At 40.8% G+C, this 22,540-nt stretch overlaps 1 protein-coding gene across 1 annotated transcript in view; it reads right to left on the reverse strand.

Annotated features, from left to right (window-relative positions):
• znf414 (zinc finger protein 414) overlaps window positions 1-22,540 on the reverse strand; it is an 82,256-nt gene that overhangs the window by 24,216 nt on the left and 35,500 nt on the right. Inside the window, exons 3-6 of the mRNA XM_028816659.2 lie at window positions 17,563-17,680; window positions 14,402-14,597; window positions 11,252-11,356; window positions 4,699-4,804 (exon numbers count right to left, since the gene is read on the reverse strand). Coding sequence (XP_028672492.1) covers window positions 4,699-4,804; window positions 11,252-11,356; window positions 14,402-14,459 — 269 coding nt within the window. The 5' untranslated portion in view covers window positions 14,460-14,597; window positions 17,563-17,680. The remainder of the gene's footprint in view (window positions 1-4,698; window positions 4,805-11,251; window positions 11,357-14,401; window positions 14,598-17,562; window positions 17,681-22,540) is intronic.

The following is a 22,540-nucleotide window of genomic DNA, read 5'->3' on the forward strand; positions in this document are numbered from 1 at the left end:
TTAGAGTTGAAATAATATCTGTATAGACAAAAATATATACATTTCGTAGAGCTTGTAAGAAAACTTTTATTATTTTTTTTAATTATGGATTCAAAGTATCTCAGCAAATATTAAGAATTCTCAGTGACAGTGCGTAACATACTTTGGTACGGGGGATCCCTAGTGAAATAAGCCTTTTACATTTGGAGTAGAATTGGCAAAAGCATAGAATTATTCAACTAAAAATTACATACCAAGCCCATCTGTCTCGCTTAAAACTGTCCAAAATGTTTCCAGGGCAAGATCCAACCTGTGAGCGCTGCAACCAAGCTCCTGCCTCACTGGGTCACATGTTTTGGGCCTGCACCAAACTAACATCATTTTGGACAACATTTTTTAAGTGCCTCTCAGACAGCCTTGGTATCACAATCCCTCCTAACCCAGGGGTGGGCAACGTCGGTCCTGGAGAGCCGCAGTATGTGCAGGTTTTTGTTCCAACCCAGTTCCTTAATGAGAACTCAATTATTGCTGATGAAGCACATATTGCTTAAGTGACATTTGATGCTTCATTTTAGTGGTCTCGCTTGTGAAGGTTCTCCAACCTTAATTGCTTATTTCAATCTTAAACTGCTGCATTCAGTGTTTTAATTGCTCCTTATTAGCAATAAGATGTAAAAGACAAAGCAGCCAGCAGTTCTCCAGATAGCTTTTTTCCAATTACATCTGTGTGTGTTCATCATTCACTGTCTGATTTAATAAAACACTTAATAGAAAAATGTGACAGACTGAAAATGATCTATTTTAGGCTTCAAATCATTTGGATGATATCCTTGGAAAGGAAAAAAAATCTACGATATAAGAGGCTTACATTGCACAGACTAACAAGCCATAAAATTAAATAAGGTCTGAGATTGGCAATGATTGGTTTCTAATTAAGCAATTGGGTTGGAATGAAAACCTGTAGCCACTGCGGCTCACCAGGACCGACATTGCCTACCCCTGTCCTAACCCATTAACAGCTCTGTTCGGTGTTCTTCCAGATGGACTTGAATTGGAGAAGGACAAGCAAACGGTGATTGCATTCTTTTGGCACGCAGACTTATTTTGTTAAATTGGAAGAATCCTAATTCTCCTCTTATAAGTCAGTGGGAAACCGATGTTTTATATTATTTGAAATTGGAAAAAATCAAATTTTCAGTTAGAGGATCTGTACAAAATTTTTTCAAAACATGGCAGGATTTAATCAATATTATTTTAGAATAAGAGAAATAACTATTATCGCATTTAACTCCCTTCTCCATCTCTTATTTACATAGATATTTACTTCTCCCTTTCTTTTGTTTAATGTTGCCTTATTAAAAAGCCTTAAGCAATTTTCCTTTAGCTAAGCTCTCCTTCTCAGGGGTGGGGTTTGATTTGTCTTCAAATTTGTTGGGTTATAAATTGATCTGTTTGTATGGAATGATTACAATGAAAATTAATAAAATAAAAATATATAAAAAAAAAAAGAATTGGCACACAAAAATGAGATTTGAATGTGTCACGTTTCAGATATCAACAATATTTCAGATATTGCTTAATACATACACGTGTATTTAAAACCATGTCTACATAAATCAAAGGAACTATTATTTGGAAACATTATTAAACTTTAATATACAAGCAAGACTTGTGAGTTTCCCCTTGGGAATAATAAAGTTTATCTAATCAAACTGTGCACTTCTCAAATACTGAAAAAAGTCCACCAAGGGCACAGCCTTTGCTCCCTTTTAATTACTCAGCTTTATTGCAGCTCAGGCTTTATTTACACAGAGATGGATTTTGAATCACTACTTGTGGGAATGTAGGAGCAATGCATTGTGCTCTGGAAAAATACCAATAAAATGCACAGCTTCTACAATCCCACGCATCTCACACTGCAAATGTTGGCACTTCTGCAAAAATAAAAGAAAAACAAATGGCATATAAAAATCATAACATTTGTCCTTAGAGCTATCAATGAGATATTATAAATACTGCAACACTCTTAATGTATCTATTCACACACACACACACAGCATACTGCAAGGTATCTCAACAGCCTTGAGCACTGGAAAAGCGCTATATACATAACTTGTACTATTATTATTATTATTATTACTCCTGCACTGGCCACTCATTTGTAATTCAGTTATCTGTGCCATTAAGTGGCTCCTTTGTGTGTATGCAGTATTGATGCAATTCATTAACACATAGAAACCGATAATAGCTTTATATAAGCTAGTATTATGGGTACAACTTTATGTCAGGTGCTGCAAAAATGCATCCATTACACGTACACTGATATGTAGCAAGACATGAATGAAGGTGTTTTTTTACTGATAATCACACTTACAAAGCATCAGTAAACTGTTTGTTTCTCCTGTGCAATGTGGCCGAATAAAATAACGTTACCTTAGAATGGTCACAAGTGGCTTAACTGAGACAAATTTCTCTTGATATTGCTTACTTCAGTGTAAGATCTGTAAAACCTTTATATTCATAAGTCATTTTACCAGCATATCACAGGCTCTTAATATGCCATCCTGCACAGAGATGAATGCTGGTGTTTTACATGCATAATTAACACCAAAAGAAGCCTTTGTTAAGGTTACAGAGGACTAAAGGAGTAAGAGATGCATTTTTGCAGTACCTAAACTAAAGCGTTACCAGGCCAAGGGGTGGCCCACATAACACCTGGCTGCGGCCGATAGAAGGTCATTTCCGGAGGGTGGGACTGGACCGCGTGTCTGCCCTAGGGGCTTGCCAACCGGGATACTGAGCCGTTTCGTTGTGTGGTGGGTGTGGCAGCGCACTGTACCGGTGCATGCTCCCCAACTTGACTTGATTTGTACCTAAATTGGTAAGGTGGGGAATTAGCGAGAATAAAAAGTACTGTACATGCAGTTAGCTTGTTTCTTGTTTAATGTGAGGCTCTTCCTCAGGAATCAATTAACAAAATACTCATGGTCTTGTCTAATTTTACTGGTGAGCTGGGAGACACAATCTGCTAAATAATGAAAGACAAGTGGACAGAGAAGCAGGAGACACAGTAACAAACTAGAATAAAAACTTAACTAAACTCCATATCAGTCACTCAACACCTAAGAACCCTAATATGAACATCACTGAACTCTACTGCACTTACAATATCCCACCATTCAGACGAAGGATGCCCATGAAATTCTGGTCAGGCACGTCAATGCATGATTCTTTCTTATCTCCTGATGCTAAATTCACCCTTTCAGACTAATAAAGTACTAACTATCTATCTGTTATATTATTAATAATAACATCCATCCATCCATCCATCCATTATCCAACCTGCTATATCCTAACTACAGGGTCACGGGGGTCTGCTGGAGCCAATCCCAGCCAACACAGGGCGCAAGGCAAGAAACAAACCCCGGGCAGGGCGCCAGCAATAATAACATGTATTTTTATTACTCCTACACTGGCCACTCATTTGTAATTCAGTTATCTGTGCCAATAAGTGGCTCATTTGTGTGTCTGCAGTATTGATGCAATTCATTAACACATATAACTGATAATAGCTTTATATAAATATGTGAATTTCCCCTTGGGATTAATAAAGTATCTATCTATCTATCTATCTATCTATCTATCTATCTATCTATCTATCTATCTATCTATCTATCTATCTATCTATCTATCTATCTATCTATCTATCTAAACTAGTATTAGGAGTAAGACTTCATCTTAGGTGCTGCAAAAATGCATTTATTACTCGTATACTGATATGTAACAAGACATGAATAAAGGTGTTTTTTACTGATAATCACACTTCAATGAATGATTATTTTTTATCTCCTGATGCTACATTCATCCTTTCGGCCTAATAAAGTACTAACTATCTACTTGTTATATTATTGCCTTTCATATCTATCTATCTATCTATCTATCTATCTATCTATCTATCTATCTATCTATCTATCTATCTATCTATCTATCTATCTATCTATCTATCTATCTATCTATCTATCTATCTATCTATCTATCTATCTATCTATCAATGTCTCTTTGTGTGTTGTTCATCCTCTGATTTATTGCTAAACTGATAAAATGCACGCACAGCCACTTCCTCCAATTTGTGCTCCAGGAGTGTGAATTCCTAGTTTTCATGTTAGCAGGTTGCTCTTTCTTTGAAAAACAACAGTAAATTTTCTTAAAAGGACATTAAAAAAATAAAACTTTCAGAAAATGTTCAGATTTATCTTCAACCAGACTGCTGCACCTACGATTTTCTATCAGGAGTACATTAAATTTTCCAATGAGATCTCATCAATGAATGTAAATATGATGTAAGCGCAGCATCATATTGTAACAATAATGCATTTCTTGACAACCAAGGGTTCTGCAGAAAGACATGTAAAAGACAAACCATTAAAATAAATGTGCTCCTTGACTTGGTATAGAATGTCCTTTGCTCTCAAACATTTACTCAGGTGGCTTCTCTGTCTATTATTCTGGAGCAGTGGGCAGGATTTTAAAGTCCTTGGGGGTCCTCGACACATCTAAGATATACATTTGCTTTGAATCACTGAGAATAAATAAGAAAGGTCTGAGGCTTCATTCTCTTGGCACAAAATAAGCACAGGCATCAGAAAAGTATTTTATTTATTTAATAATAATAAAAGAAACCTTACAAGACAAACACCAGCTCCAAATCTGAGCACTTACAGAAAGTATCGGTTGGGTTTGTAGTGTTGTCGCATGTGGTCCATAAGCTGCTGCATGCTGGAAAATGCTGCCATGCAGTTAGGAGAACAGCAGTTAAACAGTTTACCTGAAAAGAGAACACAGCCAAAAAGTAAATTCATCACTCCATGATTACTGGAATGGTGTAAGAGTTATTAAAATTGGTATCTGTCTGGTATGACACTGACTTTCTCTTTAGAATGTTGACGTCAATCATGGCTACAAAGGCTGGTGGCTTATCTATTACGAGTTAAATTCAAAGCTTCTGATTATTAGACAGAGTTTTGTTGTTATGATGTTCATTTCTCTTGGCCTTCCATTAACATGGCTGCCCTCCCTCAGTCTGGAGGTCTGTTGTGTTCTTCTGCTTGCCTGATTTTCCCATTGTGGCAGGGATAGACTAACCTACCTGTATCCCCATTTGGGACTTGTCAGGTTTGGCAAAAGAACAGATAAGCACGTTTGGCACTGGAAAACCAATACAATCACAATGGAAAGTGAACACGTCTCCGACAGTCAAAAAGGCTTCCCAAAGGCCAAAAGACCTATTTGGAGGTTGACAGGATGGCATGACCCTTTTCTACAGAACTGTTAACTGAGTGCTGCCACCTCCTTGGTCATTGTACCACCTGGCAATATCCTCGCTATGAACAAAAGCCACGGAGTAATGTGCAGAGCTTCTAAACCGAAAGGGCGCTCCCTGACTTCTGTGGATGCACTCTATTTATACAGACTAAAACACAAAGCCGTAAAGAACTTATTTGGCACCATGTGCCTTACTGTGCCACTTTTCTTCTATCTGGTAAACAGCTTCGGTCTACCAGGTGGCACTGTCATACTTAACCCACAAGCTGAGAGATGAATTCATTCAGCATTCTGACCATAGATTCTCTTGTACTCCATGTAGTTTTGATATTTACTGCTGCAAATGTATTTTTCTATTAATGTTTTATTTATGAGATTTCCCCAAATCAAATTATTCTGCGACTGGTGCTATGATGAGAAAGTAAATGACTAACTCTTCAATTCTTACTCTCTTAATGCTCCTTAAATATTACTGAATCAAGACTTAAACCACAGCATTGTGTGTATTTACAATTCTTTCATTTTGAGTGTAACTTGAATATCCTAAATAAACTGTCATTCACTTTATAATGATGTTGTCAGTGCCCTCTTTGAATGATACATTCAAGTTACAGTGGACACCAGCATCACTTATCACTTGTGTGTGTATAAGCACAATACACCAACATTAGTTTATTGACATTTAGGCTTTGAACAACACAGCTAAAACACATTAAGAGAAAATTAATATAGTATACGGACAATGCTTATTCACCTTTACCATTGGCTATTAAATCCTAAATGTGCACACATTAGTGTTCCACTGCCAAATTATCTATGAAATCAGAAGCATCAGCTGTGCACACATGAAGAGGCCACTACACAATTTGCTGTGCAATAACAACCATGGTCTCAGCTTTCTGTTTATTTTCAGTTTAACTTCTGCTCTCAAAGCAGTTTTTTAAAGCAATAAAGATAATTTAAAACAGTTGTCTGGGGCAACAGACTGTAAATGACCCAGAGTACACTTCAATTCAGCCCACGCTATGGTGGACTCTTCTGCAGATTCTCCATATGCATAAGCCCCAGTATTTCAGTGGCCTTAAAACAGCATGGTGAGGAGTCCACAGTCCAGCATTCTAAGAGAACAGCAAACAGTGTGTCCACTTAACAAAAAAGCAAATCCACTAATTAAAATGGCAGACCAATCTGCACATGCCCTAATGATATCTGAACAATGTACATATTACAAAAAAGTCACCCTTTCCAACACAAACAGTCACAACAATAGCTGATATGTCACTGATCAGTAGCACTTAACTCCTACAAGTCAGCCGGGCCAACACACAAGAGACTTTGGTGTTTTACGAATAACTTTGCATCACATGTACAGATCCGCTCAAATACACTGGCCCAATCATGGCTATTATGATCCTGCAGGCACGGGGCAAAATTTACGCAGTACAGTCGCTCAAAGCAGCAGTTGGGGACTGTTATAAATGAAAGCGACAACTTATGAAAACAGAAAATGAGAAACTGTAGTTAGGTGGAAAGACCTGCGCTCATCACAACTTGCTCATTTTTAACTAGCTGGGGTGCCCGGTACTGTGCAGGGTGAGGGCAACAACTACATTTTGGAAAAAAACATGGCCTATGATGTTCTCCAGTACAAATACAAAATCTTTACTTTTTTACTTTTACTTTAATTTTGGCTGACGCCTGTATCCACGGTGACTATTAATGATACTATCGGTTACATTTCTTTTGGTTTTCCAATTGGAGCCCAGGCAGGTCAAGTGACTTGCTCAGGGTCACACAGTGTCAGCAGCAGGACCTGATCCCACCACCTCAGGGTTTGAAATCCAAGCCTTAACTACTATGCCACACTGCCTAAAATCTGTACCAAATTTGATTGAGATGGGTTCAAAAGTGCAGATCTGAACTCTGGACAAATGGACATAAGCACATATTAAACTTTATAGACGTACAAAAATGGCTTCATATATGGCTATGCACCACATGGTAAATACTCTACTTCCTGGTATAAAAGGTTATTGGGAGCACAAGACACAAAGCAGGAAACTAGCTGGATGGGATGCCAGTCAATCATAGGGCCAATTTAGAGTCAGCAACAAACCTAAAAGTCAGATCTTCAATGCTTGAGGAGATCCAAGAGCACCTGGAGAAAACCAGTGAGGGCAGGACCAGGATAGACGCTGAAAACATCACACCGACTCAGTGGAGATTCAAAAACTTACACTAGACAGTGACCGGGCAGCAGCACTGCCCACTGTACTAGCTATGAAAAGTACTTTTACTGCTAACATTTTGTAATCATTGCATCTGGGCCATAAAGTCTCTCCAAAGTCTCTGGCAATGTATAAAAAATAGCTCTGAAATTGTGTGTGTGTGCGCGTGAATATACATACATTATATATTTTGCTCAAAAAAATTAAAGAAACACTTTTTAATGAGAGTATAGCATCAAGTCAGTGAAACTTGGGGGTTACTGATCTGGTCAGTTAAGTAGCCGAGCAGCTTGTTAATCAGTTTCAGATGCTTTAGTGCACTAGAGGGGCAACAATGAGAAGACCTCCCAGAACAGGAATGAATGGTTTAACAGGTGGAGGGAGGACACTGACATTTTTCCCTCCTCATCTGTTTTGTCACTTATTTTTCATTTGGCTACAGTCAGTGTCACTACAAGTAGCATGAGGCTATACCTGGACCCTACAAAGCAAGCACAGGTAGTCAAACTTCTCCAGGATGGCACATCAATACGTGTCATTGCCAGAAGGTTTGCTGTGTCTCCCACCACAGTCTCAAGGGCATGAAGAAGATTCCAGGAGACAGGCAGTTACTCTAGGAGAGCTGGACAGGGCCCCTCGAAGAAGGTCCTTAACCTATCAGCAGGACCCGCTGGTATCTGCTCCTTTGGGCAAGGAGGAACAGGATGAGCACTGGTAGAGCCTACAAAATGACCTCCAGCAGGCAGGCAGAACACTGGTGTGAATGTCTCTGACCAAACAATCAGAAACAGACTTCATGAGGGTGGCCTGAGGGCCAGACACCCTCTAGTGGGCACCGTGGAGATCGACTGGCATTTGCCATAGAATACCAGAATTGGCAGGTTCACAACTGGCGCCCTGTGCTTTTCACAGATGAGAGCGGGTTCACCCTGAGCACATGTGACAGACATGAAAGGGTCAGGAGAAGACGTGGGGAAAGTTATGCTGCCTGTAACATCATTTAGCATGACCAGTTTGGTGGTGGGTCAGTGAGGGTCTGGGGAGGCATATCCTTGGAAGGTTGCACAGACCTCTACATGCCAGGCAACGGCACCTTGACTGCCATTAGGTACTGGGATGAAATCCTTGGACCCATTGGCATATAAACTACAGAGTACGATTTGGAGTTGCTGCAATGAAATTTTGGCAAAATGGACACGTCTGCCACATCATTTTGTTCCCTTTGATTTTTGGGGTGTCTTTGAATTCAGCCCCCTGTAGGTTGATCATTTTCATTTTCATTTATATCCTTTCGTTCCTAACATATCACCATATCAGTCCATAGCTGTAGAGAGAGCCAGCAGAATCTTTTTTTCCCCATTGAGATCTCATGTGTTTTCAAAGTGTTCCTTTAATTTTTTTCAGCAGTGTATATCTATATCTATATATCTCTCTCATATATATATATATATATATATATATATATATATATATATATATATATATATATATATATATATATATATATATACATACACACACACACACACACACTTTGTAGGTCAAAGGTTTTAAAACTCCTCAGTTTTTAGGATAGTCCTGACATAGCCTGGAGGTATGTTTTGGGTCACTGTGTTGCTGTAGGACGAACCCTTGACCTACTAGACGCTCACTAGAAGGTATTGCGTGGTGCTGCAAAATGCTGTGATAACCCTTGTGATTCAGAATGCCAGTCACTCTGTGAAAGTCACCAACTCTGCCTCCAGCAAAAGAACTCCAGACCATCTCACTTCCTCCTCCATGTGTGACACAGCTGGCGTCACACACTGAGGAACGATCGCTTCACCAACTTGACGGCACACAAACACTCCGAGTGATGAACGGAACATTTCAAATTTTGATCCACTGGTCCGTAGGACTTTCTACCAGTCTGCGGTAGTCCACAGCTGGTATTTCAAGGCCCTATTTTGTCCTTTAATGAATGGCTTTCTTACTGCCACTGCCCCCCGTCCTCTTCACAGTAGAAACGGACACTTGCTTTTTTTGACCTGTGTTAAGCTGTGCTTGTAGCTGTTGTGCTAAGAGGTGCCTGTGATCACACAAGCTGGCGACTCTGGGAAACTTGTCTTCTGGTTGGCTTGTGACTTTGGTTCTGCCCGATCTCTTCCTATCAGAGTTTCTTCCATTTGCCTTTGGATTCTGTAGGCCCCTACTGTACTCACTGACACTTTGATTTTTTTTTTTTTGGCAATTTCTCTAAATGTCAGGCCTACACTTCTAACGGTAATAATGCTCTGTCGCAATTCATTTAATGGCCGTTTTCTTTCCATTACCACAGAATACTGTTGAATTAGTACTTCAGAGGATGTAGTAACACAGTCTGTTCCAACTCAGCTTTAAGACAGACAGAGGGTTTTGAAACAATCAACAGAAGTTAGGACACCTGTGTAAATTGTTTGCTTCAACTTGCAAGGCTTAATTTACTTTAACTGCTGCAGAACATCTGTAGGTTGTAACCTATTAGTTGTTCCCTGAAGAAGGCCCGTTTGTAATATTTAGATTTATTTATTTTTTTTGTCTACCTATACTTTGTATTTAAACCACTGACAATTTGCTTACTTTTTCACCATTTTAGGTCTTTCTTTGCATTTCACCTGATTAAATTTGAAGAAAAACTGAGGCGCTCTAAAACTTTTTGACCGGTAATGTGTGTATAAATTCTCAGACCATCTTAATCTGATTCTGGGTTGCAGGGACTGGGGCCTATCCAAGCAGCACTGGGAATAAGAACAGAAACAACCCAAATTGAGCACCACCCATTACAGGGTCCACTCATAAGTACAAGAAAGAAACCTTTAGCTGACATAGAAAAGGGGTCACTCTGCCTAAAAACAAATCTATTTCGCTGCCTTTAAAACTGATGACTACACTTTCACTTTGTCCCACTTCTATTTGTGGTCGAAGTGCCTGATCAACCTTCTCCATTCAGCTCGGCTCTGTACCTCCTCCCCAGTCAGACCCTTTTCCTTCAGAACTTCTTTTACTTTATCCATCCTCCTCGCTTTCTCTTCCCATGGACTTCCATTCCCACCCCTCTTTTGACCACATAGTCCTCGTCTCTCTCCATTGTATTTCCATACCACTTCAAACTACTTTCCTGTACTGTCTCACGTTTCTCTCCCACTTTTGTTGTACCTCTGATTGTCTCATTTCTTATTCTGTCCTTTTTTGTAACTCCACACATCCATCTCAACATTCTCATTTCTGACATATCCAATTTCTTCTCCTGTTCTTCCTTTAAGCTTTCACTGTGTAAGACATATTTATAAACATAAATATTAAAAGAAAACTGCACCAAATGAATAACCAGCCAATTTTCAATATCATCTCAGCTCATCAGTATTGGTCTGACGTCCACTAGCACACTTGTCAATTATTTACACAAAATACAAATACTAAATTTAAACGCATAAATATACATTACATTTTTCACACTTTACCTTTGCAAATGTAATATCCCCCCTTGCAAATATCATACTCTTTCCATTACTTAATCATTCCTTTTTTTTAGGTATATTGCTCACTAATTTTAAGACATTAAGTCTTAAAAATTGCTTCTCCATCGTTATAAAGTGGTTAAACAGAGCCAAACGTCTGACTCAGGAGTTTAGTAGAACATCAGAAATGTCAGCAGTTTAAAATTTCACATTTTCAGTTTCAATCCCATGCCACCAAAGACATACCTGGCAAGGACTGCACGAAGATGTGGCTTTCTGCATGATTCTTCAGTTCCTCATGGTCCTGGAAGGTTTGTCTGCAGCCAGTGAATGTGCACCTGAATATTCTTCCTATGAAAAAGGAAACAATTGTGACAGTAAATATCAATAATGCAGGAACAGTCGAAAAGTAAACTGTAAAGGAACAACTGAAATACTGCGTCTCCAGCCTGTCTTTCTACATTTTTTTAAATATAGATCTTACTTATTTTTCTTGACATTGATACATGTTGACACAGCCATTCACTTTCCATTTACCTTAGATTTCAGAGTTGCGAATGATGTCACACTGTGTTCCAACAAAACATTCACAAAACCAATATGGGCGCATCCAGGAAAACCTTTGTCGTGTTTGCCCCATTAGAATAAATAGTATTTGATAATAACACATTATGCCGTATTTTGCAAATCCAAATGCAGTAGCAACACAGGTAGAATTTGGACAGCGCTGTACGTACGACTGATTTAATGAGACACAAAGAGACAGACGTGCCAATTAACAGTGTAATACTACAGTTCTCAGTAAAGTTTGCGGAGTACTTCCTCATTTTGGATTGACGTTATGAGGTTGGACAAACTTGGACTTGACAGAACAGCCCCAAGTTTCCAGTTGAAAATTCTGATTAGGAACTCAAATATCCTGACTTCCCACTTCAACTTGGAATAATTGCATCACTACTGATAAAGTCTATATTTCAAAGATGTCAAACTACATTAACTGAATCCGTACTCACTTGGTGTAAGGTTTAGGGGCTAAAGGACACGGTCGCTTTTGTACAGATTAGTTGGTCATTTGATGTCTGATGAGACTGGGACGTTCTAATACAACGTCAAAGGCACACAACTACTCAGGGAGGAGACACTCCCACTCACTCTCTAGGGCCGTCCACCCCGAGACGTGAAGTCACGACTTGGGGATTTCAAGCCACCACTTCTACCTCTGCACTAAAGGAAATCTACGTTAGCAGGGCAGCACATGCGGCGGCTTTACCTATGCAGTGCTCCGACGCCTGCCACCATTAACATGTTCAAAACACACGTCAGTGGTTCAAAGCAACCGAAACACACAAACAAAAAGAAAATTAAACAAGAAAAAGCAAACCTTTTCAGTCAATATAATCCCACTCTCACATGCAGTTTGTGATTTTCAGTCTCTGAATGGCCTTGTTATTTTTTTCTTTTTTAACATTGATGATTATCAAAAACGTAACTGAGCAGAATCTCTTCTTTTTATTTAATTAAATTTTTTTTTTTGCTGAAAACAAATAAAAAAATCATTGTGGAAACTGAAGAAACAAAAAAAAAACAAAACACTCAGCAGCCCTTTAAGTCATAGATAGATAGATAGATAGATAGATAGATAGATAGATAGATAGATAGATAGATAGATAGATAGATAGATAGATAGATAGATAGATAGATAGATAGATAGATAGATAGATAGATAGATAGATAGATAGATAGATAGATAGATAGATAGATAGAGTGAAAGGCACTATATGACAGACAGACAGACAGACAGACAGACACAGACAGACACAGACAGACAGACAGACAGACAGACAGACAGACAGACAGACAGACAGACAGACAGACAGACAGACAGACAGACAGATAGATAGATAGATAGATAGATAGATAGATAGATAGATAGATAGATAGATAGATAGATACTTTATTAATCCCAAGGGGAAATTCACAAAAAATTCTCTCAGAGCCTGCTCTGCCTCAGGGGTCCACTTCCTGAATGATCGTGTGGTTGTAGGTAGGACTCTCACTTTTGGTTTGTAGTGAGGCTGAAGCAGCACCAGGTTATGATCTGCTTTCCCAAGCGCAGGCAGTGAGGTGGCGCTGTATGCGTCTTTAACGTTTACATACAGTAAGTCAATAGTCTTACTTTCCCCGGGTGTTACAGTCCACATACTGGGAGAAGGCAGGTAATGTTTTGTCCAGCGTCACATGATTAAAGTCTCCAGCGATTAGCACAAGTGCTTTAGGGTGCTGCGTTTGTAACTTAGCAACAGCAGAATGAATGATGTCACTCGCTGTCTCCACGTCCACCCGAGGAGGGATGTACACGATGACAACAATGACGTGTCCAAACTCTCTGGGCAAGTAATAGGGACGCAAACTTACAGCCAACAGTTCAATGTCCCTGCAGCAAGTGGAGATTTTGACGTTAACATGTCCAGAGTTACACCACCGTGTATTAACATAGAGAGCGAGTCCTCCTCCTTTGTGCTTCCCGCAGGTACTTGCATCTCTGTCCGCTCTAACTGTGCTAAACCCGGATAGCTCCACGTTAGCATCTGGGATGGTGGTAGTTAGCCACGTTTCGCAAAAGCACAACAAACTGCATTCTCTGTAGGTCCTGACATTTGTCACCAGCACAGCCAGTTCGACGATCTTATTTGAGTTTGAGTTCACATTTCCCAGAATCACAGAAGGCACCGAAGGCTTAAAACGCCACTTTTTCGCAAGCCGCTTCATTTTTAGCTTAGTGCCAGCTCTGCTGCCACGATACCGCCTTCTTACCTCGTCGGGTAAATAGGGAACCACACCGGCACTGGCATTTGTTCTCAGCTCTCACAGTAGAGTACTTGAATAGACGAGTCTTGGCGTGTAAAAATCCATGCCCACGTTGTAAAAGTAAATGTGTCCCGGGAATGAATCCACATAAAATAAAGTGATAGGAGTGATCAATAAAAGAGAGAAAAATAAAAGTAGAAAAATAAAGTCGTACACGGAGCTGCTGAAAAGGCTGCCACTCTCGGTGGCGCCCGAGTCATAAACAATATGATATAAATATAAACAAACAGTATGATAACACCATAATTTTAATTGACAGTATCTTCAGCTTCCAATGAAAGTTATTTCTCTAAAAAAAAAAAATGGAATCTTCCCAAAAACTACCAAGCCAAGTATGGTGGAAAGGCCACAAAAAGACTCCTTGTGGTCCATAGCTGACTTTTTAAGAAGCACCAAATTCTGCAGCAGTTTCAATGTAAATTTAAACAAATACACAGGCAGGGCTAACAAAAACCTGAAGCTGTTTTAAAACATTGCTGTAACCTGACAGTTATTAGTTTATAGCACCAAAGAAAATGTTCAAAGTACCTTGCATAACATCAGTAGGCTGCAACGTTCTCTTCGCACTTGTTGATAATTCTGACATTTTGATGCCAGCCTGGGCACCAGGCACATGGTAAGAAAATCCAGTAGCCAAAAATGATGTGATGGCTGCTAAAGTCGGCAAGAGTTTCAGTAAAAGACAGGAGAGCCTGGCAGCTTCAAGCGTAGTTCATAAGTTTTCCTAAAATGAAACAATCAGTACATGAATGTCAGTCACATTTGGGAATGAACCCGTGGCTTCTGCAAGATCTACACAAGGAGTTTGGCTACACAAGATGGGCTGGTCTCTTTGCCCACTCTGTTCATTCTACTTGTGTACGGTCAAGCAGTTTGCTCTCTTCGTTGATGCAATTTTCAAACGTCCCCAAAAACAACAGACACAACATCGCTTTGAAACAGGTCAAACGCTGCTTTGGGAAAGTCACGATTTTCATTTCATTGCCAATTCATATGAAACATGCCAATCAGATGTAAATTATTCTAAGTATTCAAGAATGCATATGAACTTTTTCCAAATCATAAAGGCACCATTTTAATAAATGAATAGTTTTATTTTTCTAATGTGGATCTGTAGGCAGTAGGGGGGCTTCAGTGATCCACTGACAATGTTCTTCTTGCACATTCTGAGAAACTCCCATCAACCACAAACGTGTTAAGTAGACACAAAAGGCACTGCTTGAGAATAACGTCTGTTATCATGGTCTAATGCTGAATGAGACAGCAGCATCTCACTGAGCTTCAGAATTTAAAAAGCTGTGGAAAAGCTCTGCCATATTCTGCAGTTGCTGTCATCATTCTCAGCAGCGCCCATACAGGCATTAAAAAGGAGTTCCTACGAAGCGTTAACGTGCAGTTAATGAGCACTGAAAGCCTCGACTTTAATGAAAATGTTCAAAACAACTGATTTGCTCAAATAGTTTTTCAAACACAAAGGGGTTTTTTCCCCCAAACCAAACCAAACCTTTCTTAGACTTGCTTCATCCATTTCCCTTAAAATTATTTTATAATAAATTCTTGCTTATTGTAAGAGTCATTTGCTAGTTATTTAAGTTATACAGTGATCCCTCGCTATATCGCGCTTCGCCTTTCGCGGCTTCACTCCATCGCAGATTTTATATGTAAGCATATTTAAATATATATCGCAGATTTTTTGCTGGTTCGCAGATTTCTGCGGACAATGGGTCTTTTAATTTCTGGTACATGCTTCCTCAGTTGGTTTGCCCAGTTGATTTCATACAAGGGACGCTATTGGCAGATGGCTGAGAAGCTAGATTGCTTACTCTTCTCTCTCTCTTGCGCTGACTATCTGTGATCCTGACGTAGGGGGATTGAGCAGGGGGGCTGTTCGCACACCTAGACGATACGGACACTCGTCTAAAAATGCTGAAAGATTATCTTCACGTTGCTATCTTTTGTGCAGCTGCTTCCTGAAATGACATGCTGCACGGTGCTTCGCATACTTAAAAGCTCGAAGGGCACGTATTGATTTTTCACTGTTTCTCTCTCTCTCTCTCTCTCTGCTCCTGACGGAGGGGGTGTGAGCTGCCGCCTTCAACAGCTTTGTGCCGCGGTGCTTCGCATACCTAAAAGCCAAACAGCACCATTGATTTGTTTGCTAGAAATTGTTTTCTCTATCTATGTGACATTCTGTGCTCCTGACACGCACTCCTTTGAAGAGGAAGATATGTTTGCATTCTTTTAATTGTGAGACTGAACTGTCATCTCTGTCTTGTCATGGAGCACAGTTTAAACTTTTGAAAGAGAGACAAATGTTTGTCTGCAGTGTTTGAATAACGTTCCTGTCTCTCTACAACCTCCTGTGTTTCTGCACAAATCTGTGACCCAAGCATGACAATATAAAAATAACCATATAAACATGTGGTTTCTACTTCGCAGATTTTCTTATTTCGCGGGTGGCTCTGGAACGTAACCCCGCGATGGAGGAGGGATTACTGTATAAATATTAGTGCATAGTCTATTAGAGGTTCTTACAGCCACCATAAGTTGAATTGAATTGTTATATTCTAACTATTTCTAGGCTCACTGACCACACATTATACTCAGTTAGTGACCTGCCTTGGCGTGTGTAGGGCGCTGAGGACAAGTGGTTTAAACTGGGCCTTACGTGCCAAGTAACATGAAAGACAATGTGCAGCGCCGTACATTTAAAGCATACTGAAGAAGAAGTAAAGCATCTTTAAGTATAGAAACAACTAAAGTTTGACAAGAACCTTAGAGAAGAGACATTTTTTCTAATTTTTTTACTTTTATTCTATGTGTTGTGATAGGTGGCCGGCCATTTATCCCGGCCAATACCCCCAGGCCGCCAGGTGGAGCTCTCCTTGCCGTATGGAGGTACCCCGAATGCCAGCAGGGAATTAGGAACATTGGAGTTTTCCTTTACAACCCTGCTGGATACCACGGGGGCCGCTAGAAGGCACTGTAGGGAGGAGCAGAAATTATTTTCCCTACGCCCCGGAAGTATGTCAGAGTCACATGAACAAGAGGAATGACGTGCTTCCGGGGTGAAGAAAAGGAATATTTTTCTGACCTGGAAGTGTTCCTAGTCATGTGGACAGAGAAGGCGAAACACTTCCGGGTCAAGGACTATAAAAGACTCAGAGAAACACCAGACGTTGAGCTGAGTGAGGAGGATCATTTAGTAATTGATTATTATTTATTTATATGAGTAATATGGAGTGTAGGGTGCTTTGTGCACTGTTTATTGATAAAATAAAGTCATATTGGACTTTTATCTGGTGTCTCGAACAAGGGTTCAAGGGAGCAATAGCACCCTCTATCTGTTATAGTGTGTATCAACCTTTTTTCTTTATTCTTGTGTGGATTATGTGCTTTGAATTTTCACAAAATATTTTAAAACAAACTTTTCGACTGAGAGATTTCTTTCGGCATGCGTTTTACCCCTCTGTGCTTGATCCTGCCTTACGCACCCGCAGCTACACTTATCATGGAAACAGAGAGTGACAACGTTTTACAAGTTGGGTGGACATATAAGCAAGAATGTTGTCGATTTCGCCATCCTATGATTACATAATAATACTACTACTAAAGAACAGCAGGGGTGCAATAATCCTTAGCAGTCCCAGAACTCTCTGCGAAGAGACATGTTTTTAAGAAACACTTACCACATTCATTCAGGAGCCACAATGTTCAGAACTTCGGGTGTCCTTTAAGTGACAGCACATTAATTTTAAGCATTTCAGGTTCTGCAGACGCCATTTTCACCCTGCATTTAGGGTCCATCTGAAATGAGCATCATGAACATCAGAATTATGAGCAGAAGAATGAAAGCTCAGTTTACTATACAAAAAAATGCTAAGGTGTGTGTGTGTGTCCAGTCCCTCAGAGCAATCTGATTGGCCAGTTTGGTGACGAGACAAAAGAAGAAAAATGAGTGTTGTGGACACGTGAGAAGGAGTAAAGGCATATGGCGCACGGTGAGAGAGTCGCCCTCAAAGACAGCAAATATAAAACCGAGGACAGTAGGTGAGAATGGCGCCTCAGAAATAATGAGAGTGTGAGAAACAGGCTTTTACGAGAACGTGTTCGAGAGATGGAGCGCCGGTGAAAAGAACTTCAGACGCACATGGAAACCGAGGAAAGTCGCCTAAGGAACACAAAGGGCAAGAGGTAGCAAATGTTTTTAAATAATTCTTTTATCTGTCATTGACATGTAGCACGGTTAGCAAATAATAATGTCACATTAATGCAAATCATATGTGCCTTGTGCAGAAAAAAAGATGAAAATCCTTTTTATGTGAAACATTTGAATCTTAAATATGTGGTCAGCTGTATTTCACTGAATGTTGCAGGTAACGCTACGTATAATCATTTTCTAAAAGATGTTGAGATCTAAGAATGAATCATATAGATAGATAATATCAGTAATGTCAGGGTCAGGTTGGAGAGCATGCACCGGTACAGTGCGCTGCCACACCCACCACACAACAAAACGGCTCAGTATCCCGGTTGGCAAGCCCCTAGGGTAGACATGCAGTTCAGTCCCACCCTCCAGAAATGATCCTCTGTCTGCCACAGCCAGGTGTTATGTGGGCATCCCCTTGGCCTGGTCCAGCCACTCAGGTCCTCTACAATGAGGATCTTACAAGCTGGATCACCCTCGGGAGAATCGCGCCACATGGCCGTAGTGCCGTAACTGACTCCCCCTCACAATGCAGGTCATATGCCTCATTTGGGACTCCGTGAGCAACATAAAATCAAACCAGAAGGTACCCAAGGACTCTCCAAAGAGACACAGTGCCAAAGGAGCCCAGTCTTCGTCTCAGGTCAATGGATAGCGTCCATGTCACAACCAACTAGCAAGACAGGAAACACCAGGACTCTAAAGACCTTTTGCAGAGATATCAAGAGCACCACACACCCCTTTCCAGCGACCTTATGACCCCCCCAAGCTCTCCCAATCCATCTACAGTCTTCATAGGAAGAGCCACCAGAGACATGAATGTCACTGTCAAGGTAAGTAAACCTCTCGACGAGGTCGACACTCTCTCCACAGACAGACACACTACTGATGGCTTTGTCAATACACATTTTCACTGGAGAAGACGTAAAGGCAAACTGTAAGGCAACTGACACATAAATCTGATATCCATAACTTTCAAATGTAATGAGTTTATTACATGATAAGTGGGGTTGTCAAAAGTACCAAAATATCAGTAAGTATTGATTTTAACATTTAAAATTACTCATTCTATGGAGGAGGAGGTTAGGAGCACGTGCTGATACAGCGCATTGCCGCACCCACCACACGACAAACCACCTCAGGATCCCAGAGTAAGACCCGAGTGCAGCCATGCAATGGGTGACACCTCAGCACCACACGAGTTCAGATGGCATTCATTTTGAATGTCCTTAAGGCTGGCAGTGGTTTATGACAATTAAGCCTTGTAGGCTATCGACTGCCATAGCTGGACGTTCTGTTTCCACTCACTCAGAGGTGTTAATAAGATGGCAACTCCAGTGACGTTGTAGCCTTCACCCCACAGGCTTAAATGACAAAGAGGGCAGCAGGAGTGGCATCTGGAAATACACCCAAGTCTGTACACAAAATTTGCTACCACACAATACCACCTAGAGGGGCTTACACACCCAATTTAGGCAAACACTTGAAGGACTGACATGCGAGTCAATATAAAGAATCTTATTTCTAAATCACTGAAACAACATTAAATACAAACTTGTACACTGTTGCATTTCAAGCAGGGATGGAACATTTATTTATTTTTTTTTTTTTCTACGAGTTAAAAACGTTTTTATAGTCAGTTAAATGTTTAATGTTTCAAGACTGGGGCTCTGCAATCATTTTTACCTCCAGGACACTTTTATTCTGTGCTGTTCATTCAGCACTCTTTAGCACTGGAGCTCCGTCACACCCTCAATTCTAAACCCCTCACTGCAAAGTGTGCTGTTGTAGTGTATTACTCCTCCTATTTAATTACATACAAGTTTAAATTTTACTCATCCCATTTTCTATATAATGTGAGACGCTATAACTTTTTCAGTACTTAACTGCATAAACAGTGGTGCCACTCCTCTGTCTGTGTGCTCGTGTTCTTCCAGCGGTGCTTCACAGCGTCTATTTAGAACGTCAAGGCTCAAACAAAAGCGCACCGCGGCTTCATGGGAAGAGGAGCAGGTCGACATGCCAGTCTTTCTAGCACAATACATTTGGAAGTTATAAAGACATCGATATGCAAATGTGTGCTGTTAGCATTGATGCAAAGCCTTCAAGTGTGTCAGTGGTCTGTCTGTGTGCGACTTTCTGAAGATAACATTAATGTTCGTTTTACTTGTATGTTTATTTAATGTTTGTTTTAATACTTTTATGTATATTGTTTACAAAACATTGCATTGCCTATTCAATTAATAATTAATGACATTTACAATGTTTCATTGTGTTACCACAATAAAAGAATTGGCTCTCATCAACAAAAAAAAAAGAACAGTTGACTGGATTTTAAAAACTTTACTCTTACCTTTTATAAAAGATTGCACAACTTGAAGTATTTGCATTGGATAAAATTTCTATTTGTTTCCAGCACTATAAAGATTTTAATGCGTATAGAATTTCAATTTATTTCAATTGAGTTACTTTATATACGGTACTGGGTATCAGAAATAATATCAAATTTCAGTACTTTTCTTTGTATCATATTAGAGTTTGAAATTTGGTATCAATAAAAACAAACTGTTAGTAGAAACAGTGAAGAAAGGAGCAAAGTGAAAGAACAGCAATTAGAACTAAGCTCCATGTACTTGTGCTCACAGCCCTTAACAAGAATAAGGGAAGCAAAAAAACACATCAAAAGACACAGAAATACCAGTTCAACACTCACTGTGGTGCAAATACATTCAAAGGGTTTATTGAGTTTATTCTTTCTTTGAAAGTGTACAGCTGTGTTTTTCAACCAGTGTGCCACGGCATAGTGGTGCGCCTTGAGAGCTGCCCAAGTGTGCAATAGAAATAATAGTGTGGTGCACTTGGGTCTGAACCCGAGAGGGACAAGCACCACAGCTAAGGCCTGTCTGAGGAGCACACGACTACCTGGCATAAAAGCAGCTCCGTGAGTGCTACGATGCAGACACATCTCTAGGCTGCCAGTGTCCATCTGCCTGGGTTGGTGGTCGCCAGCGAGTCTCACAGGACCAGTGCATAGTAGGCATACAGTACAAGTTGCCTCTGAGGCAGAGAAAGGTGGGCAACGAGACGACGCAGCTGGGAGATGTCAGCTAAGTGCTCAGTAAGAGCCGTGCCTCTGACAGCTGCATTTTTACTGGCTTCTCCGGTAGTCCCAGCCCTTTGGACAGTTGAGCATGCGTATCTGATATATAAACGTCTACGCATAGAAGTATGTGTGCCTGTCCAGCCTGGAAGTGACAGGATACTGTAAAAGGCGCTATATAGCGCCCGACCCGGCACAGACTCAGGCAGAGTAACGTACTTAAATAAAACAGTTTTTATTTCTCTTCAGCCGTGGGGCACACCTTCCCCGTGTCCCACAGGCCCAACACAGTCCCAAATACACTTAGCACAACAAACCACACTTCTCTCCACCTCAGCACCACCACCCTCCTCAGGCTTAGTCCTCCTCCTCCTGACTCTGGCTCTCTGAGTGGTGGTGGCTGGCCCTTTTTATATCCCACCCGGAAGCGGTCCAGGTGCTTGGACACCTGGTCCTAATTGCCCTTCCGGGTGGGGCTGAAGGTATGACCAGCCAGGCTGCTGACTCCACGCAGCTCCCCCTGGCGGCCATCCGAGCCCCCAACCAGGCTGTGGAGGACTCCATCTCCCATGGAGCCATGCGCTGGGCTAGGGAATCATTGGCTGCCAGGGAGGCTGCCACCAAGCGTCCCGGAGGAGATACTGAACAGTCCATGGCTGCTCCCCCGGAACAGATGTAGAAGAGGCGTCCCTGCCGGGCATGGGACCCGGCTGTCCTTTACAATACGCAAGCGAGGCCAGCATGTTGGCAGAACGAAACATCTGCTATTGTAGAAGTGTGGTGACCACATCAGCAAAACGGTATCTCTTTTACTTTTCCTCCCGCCACTAATACACAAGCAATGCGAGCACGTCGGCAAAACGAATCATCCTAGGAGAGAGACGCCCAGAGTCGTTCCTTTCAATTACCTTGTAACGGTGCTACATGAATAATGTATTTTGTGCTGAGTCCTGTCTTTCATCGTGTTGTCCTGTTTACATGGTGTGAGTGTGTGTGTGTCTATGTAAATATGATCCCCTGGAAACAATGGGGGGAAAGGATGACACTGTGGAACTGTGGCCCCTCATGATAACTGGTCCTGTCAATCCCATCACCTGCATCCGATCATTCGCTATTTAAACGGACGGACAGAAAGAAAAAAAAAAAAAAAAATCCCGTTCTACTAGACCGCCATTTCACTACAGAGACAGAAGAAAGCACCGATCCAAATCATCCACCCCTTTGTCTACCTGCCACTTTCAAAGCCCGGCAACAACACCTTTGGACTACAAAACCCCGGGATTCTGGATTATGCTGCATACTGAGGATAAGCACGGCGAGACTGTTTCTTGTTGTTTGGGGAGAGGAGTGAGCCCTCATT

Source organism: Erpetoichthys calabaricus, chromosome 12 (genome assembly GCF_900747795.2).
Source record: "Erpetoichthys calabaricus chromosome 12, fErpCal1.3, whole genome shotgun sequence".
NCBI lineage: Eukaryota > Metazoa > Chordata > Cladistia > Polypteriformes > Polypteridae > Erpetoichthys > Erpetoichthys calabaricus.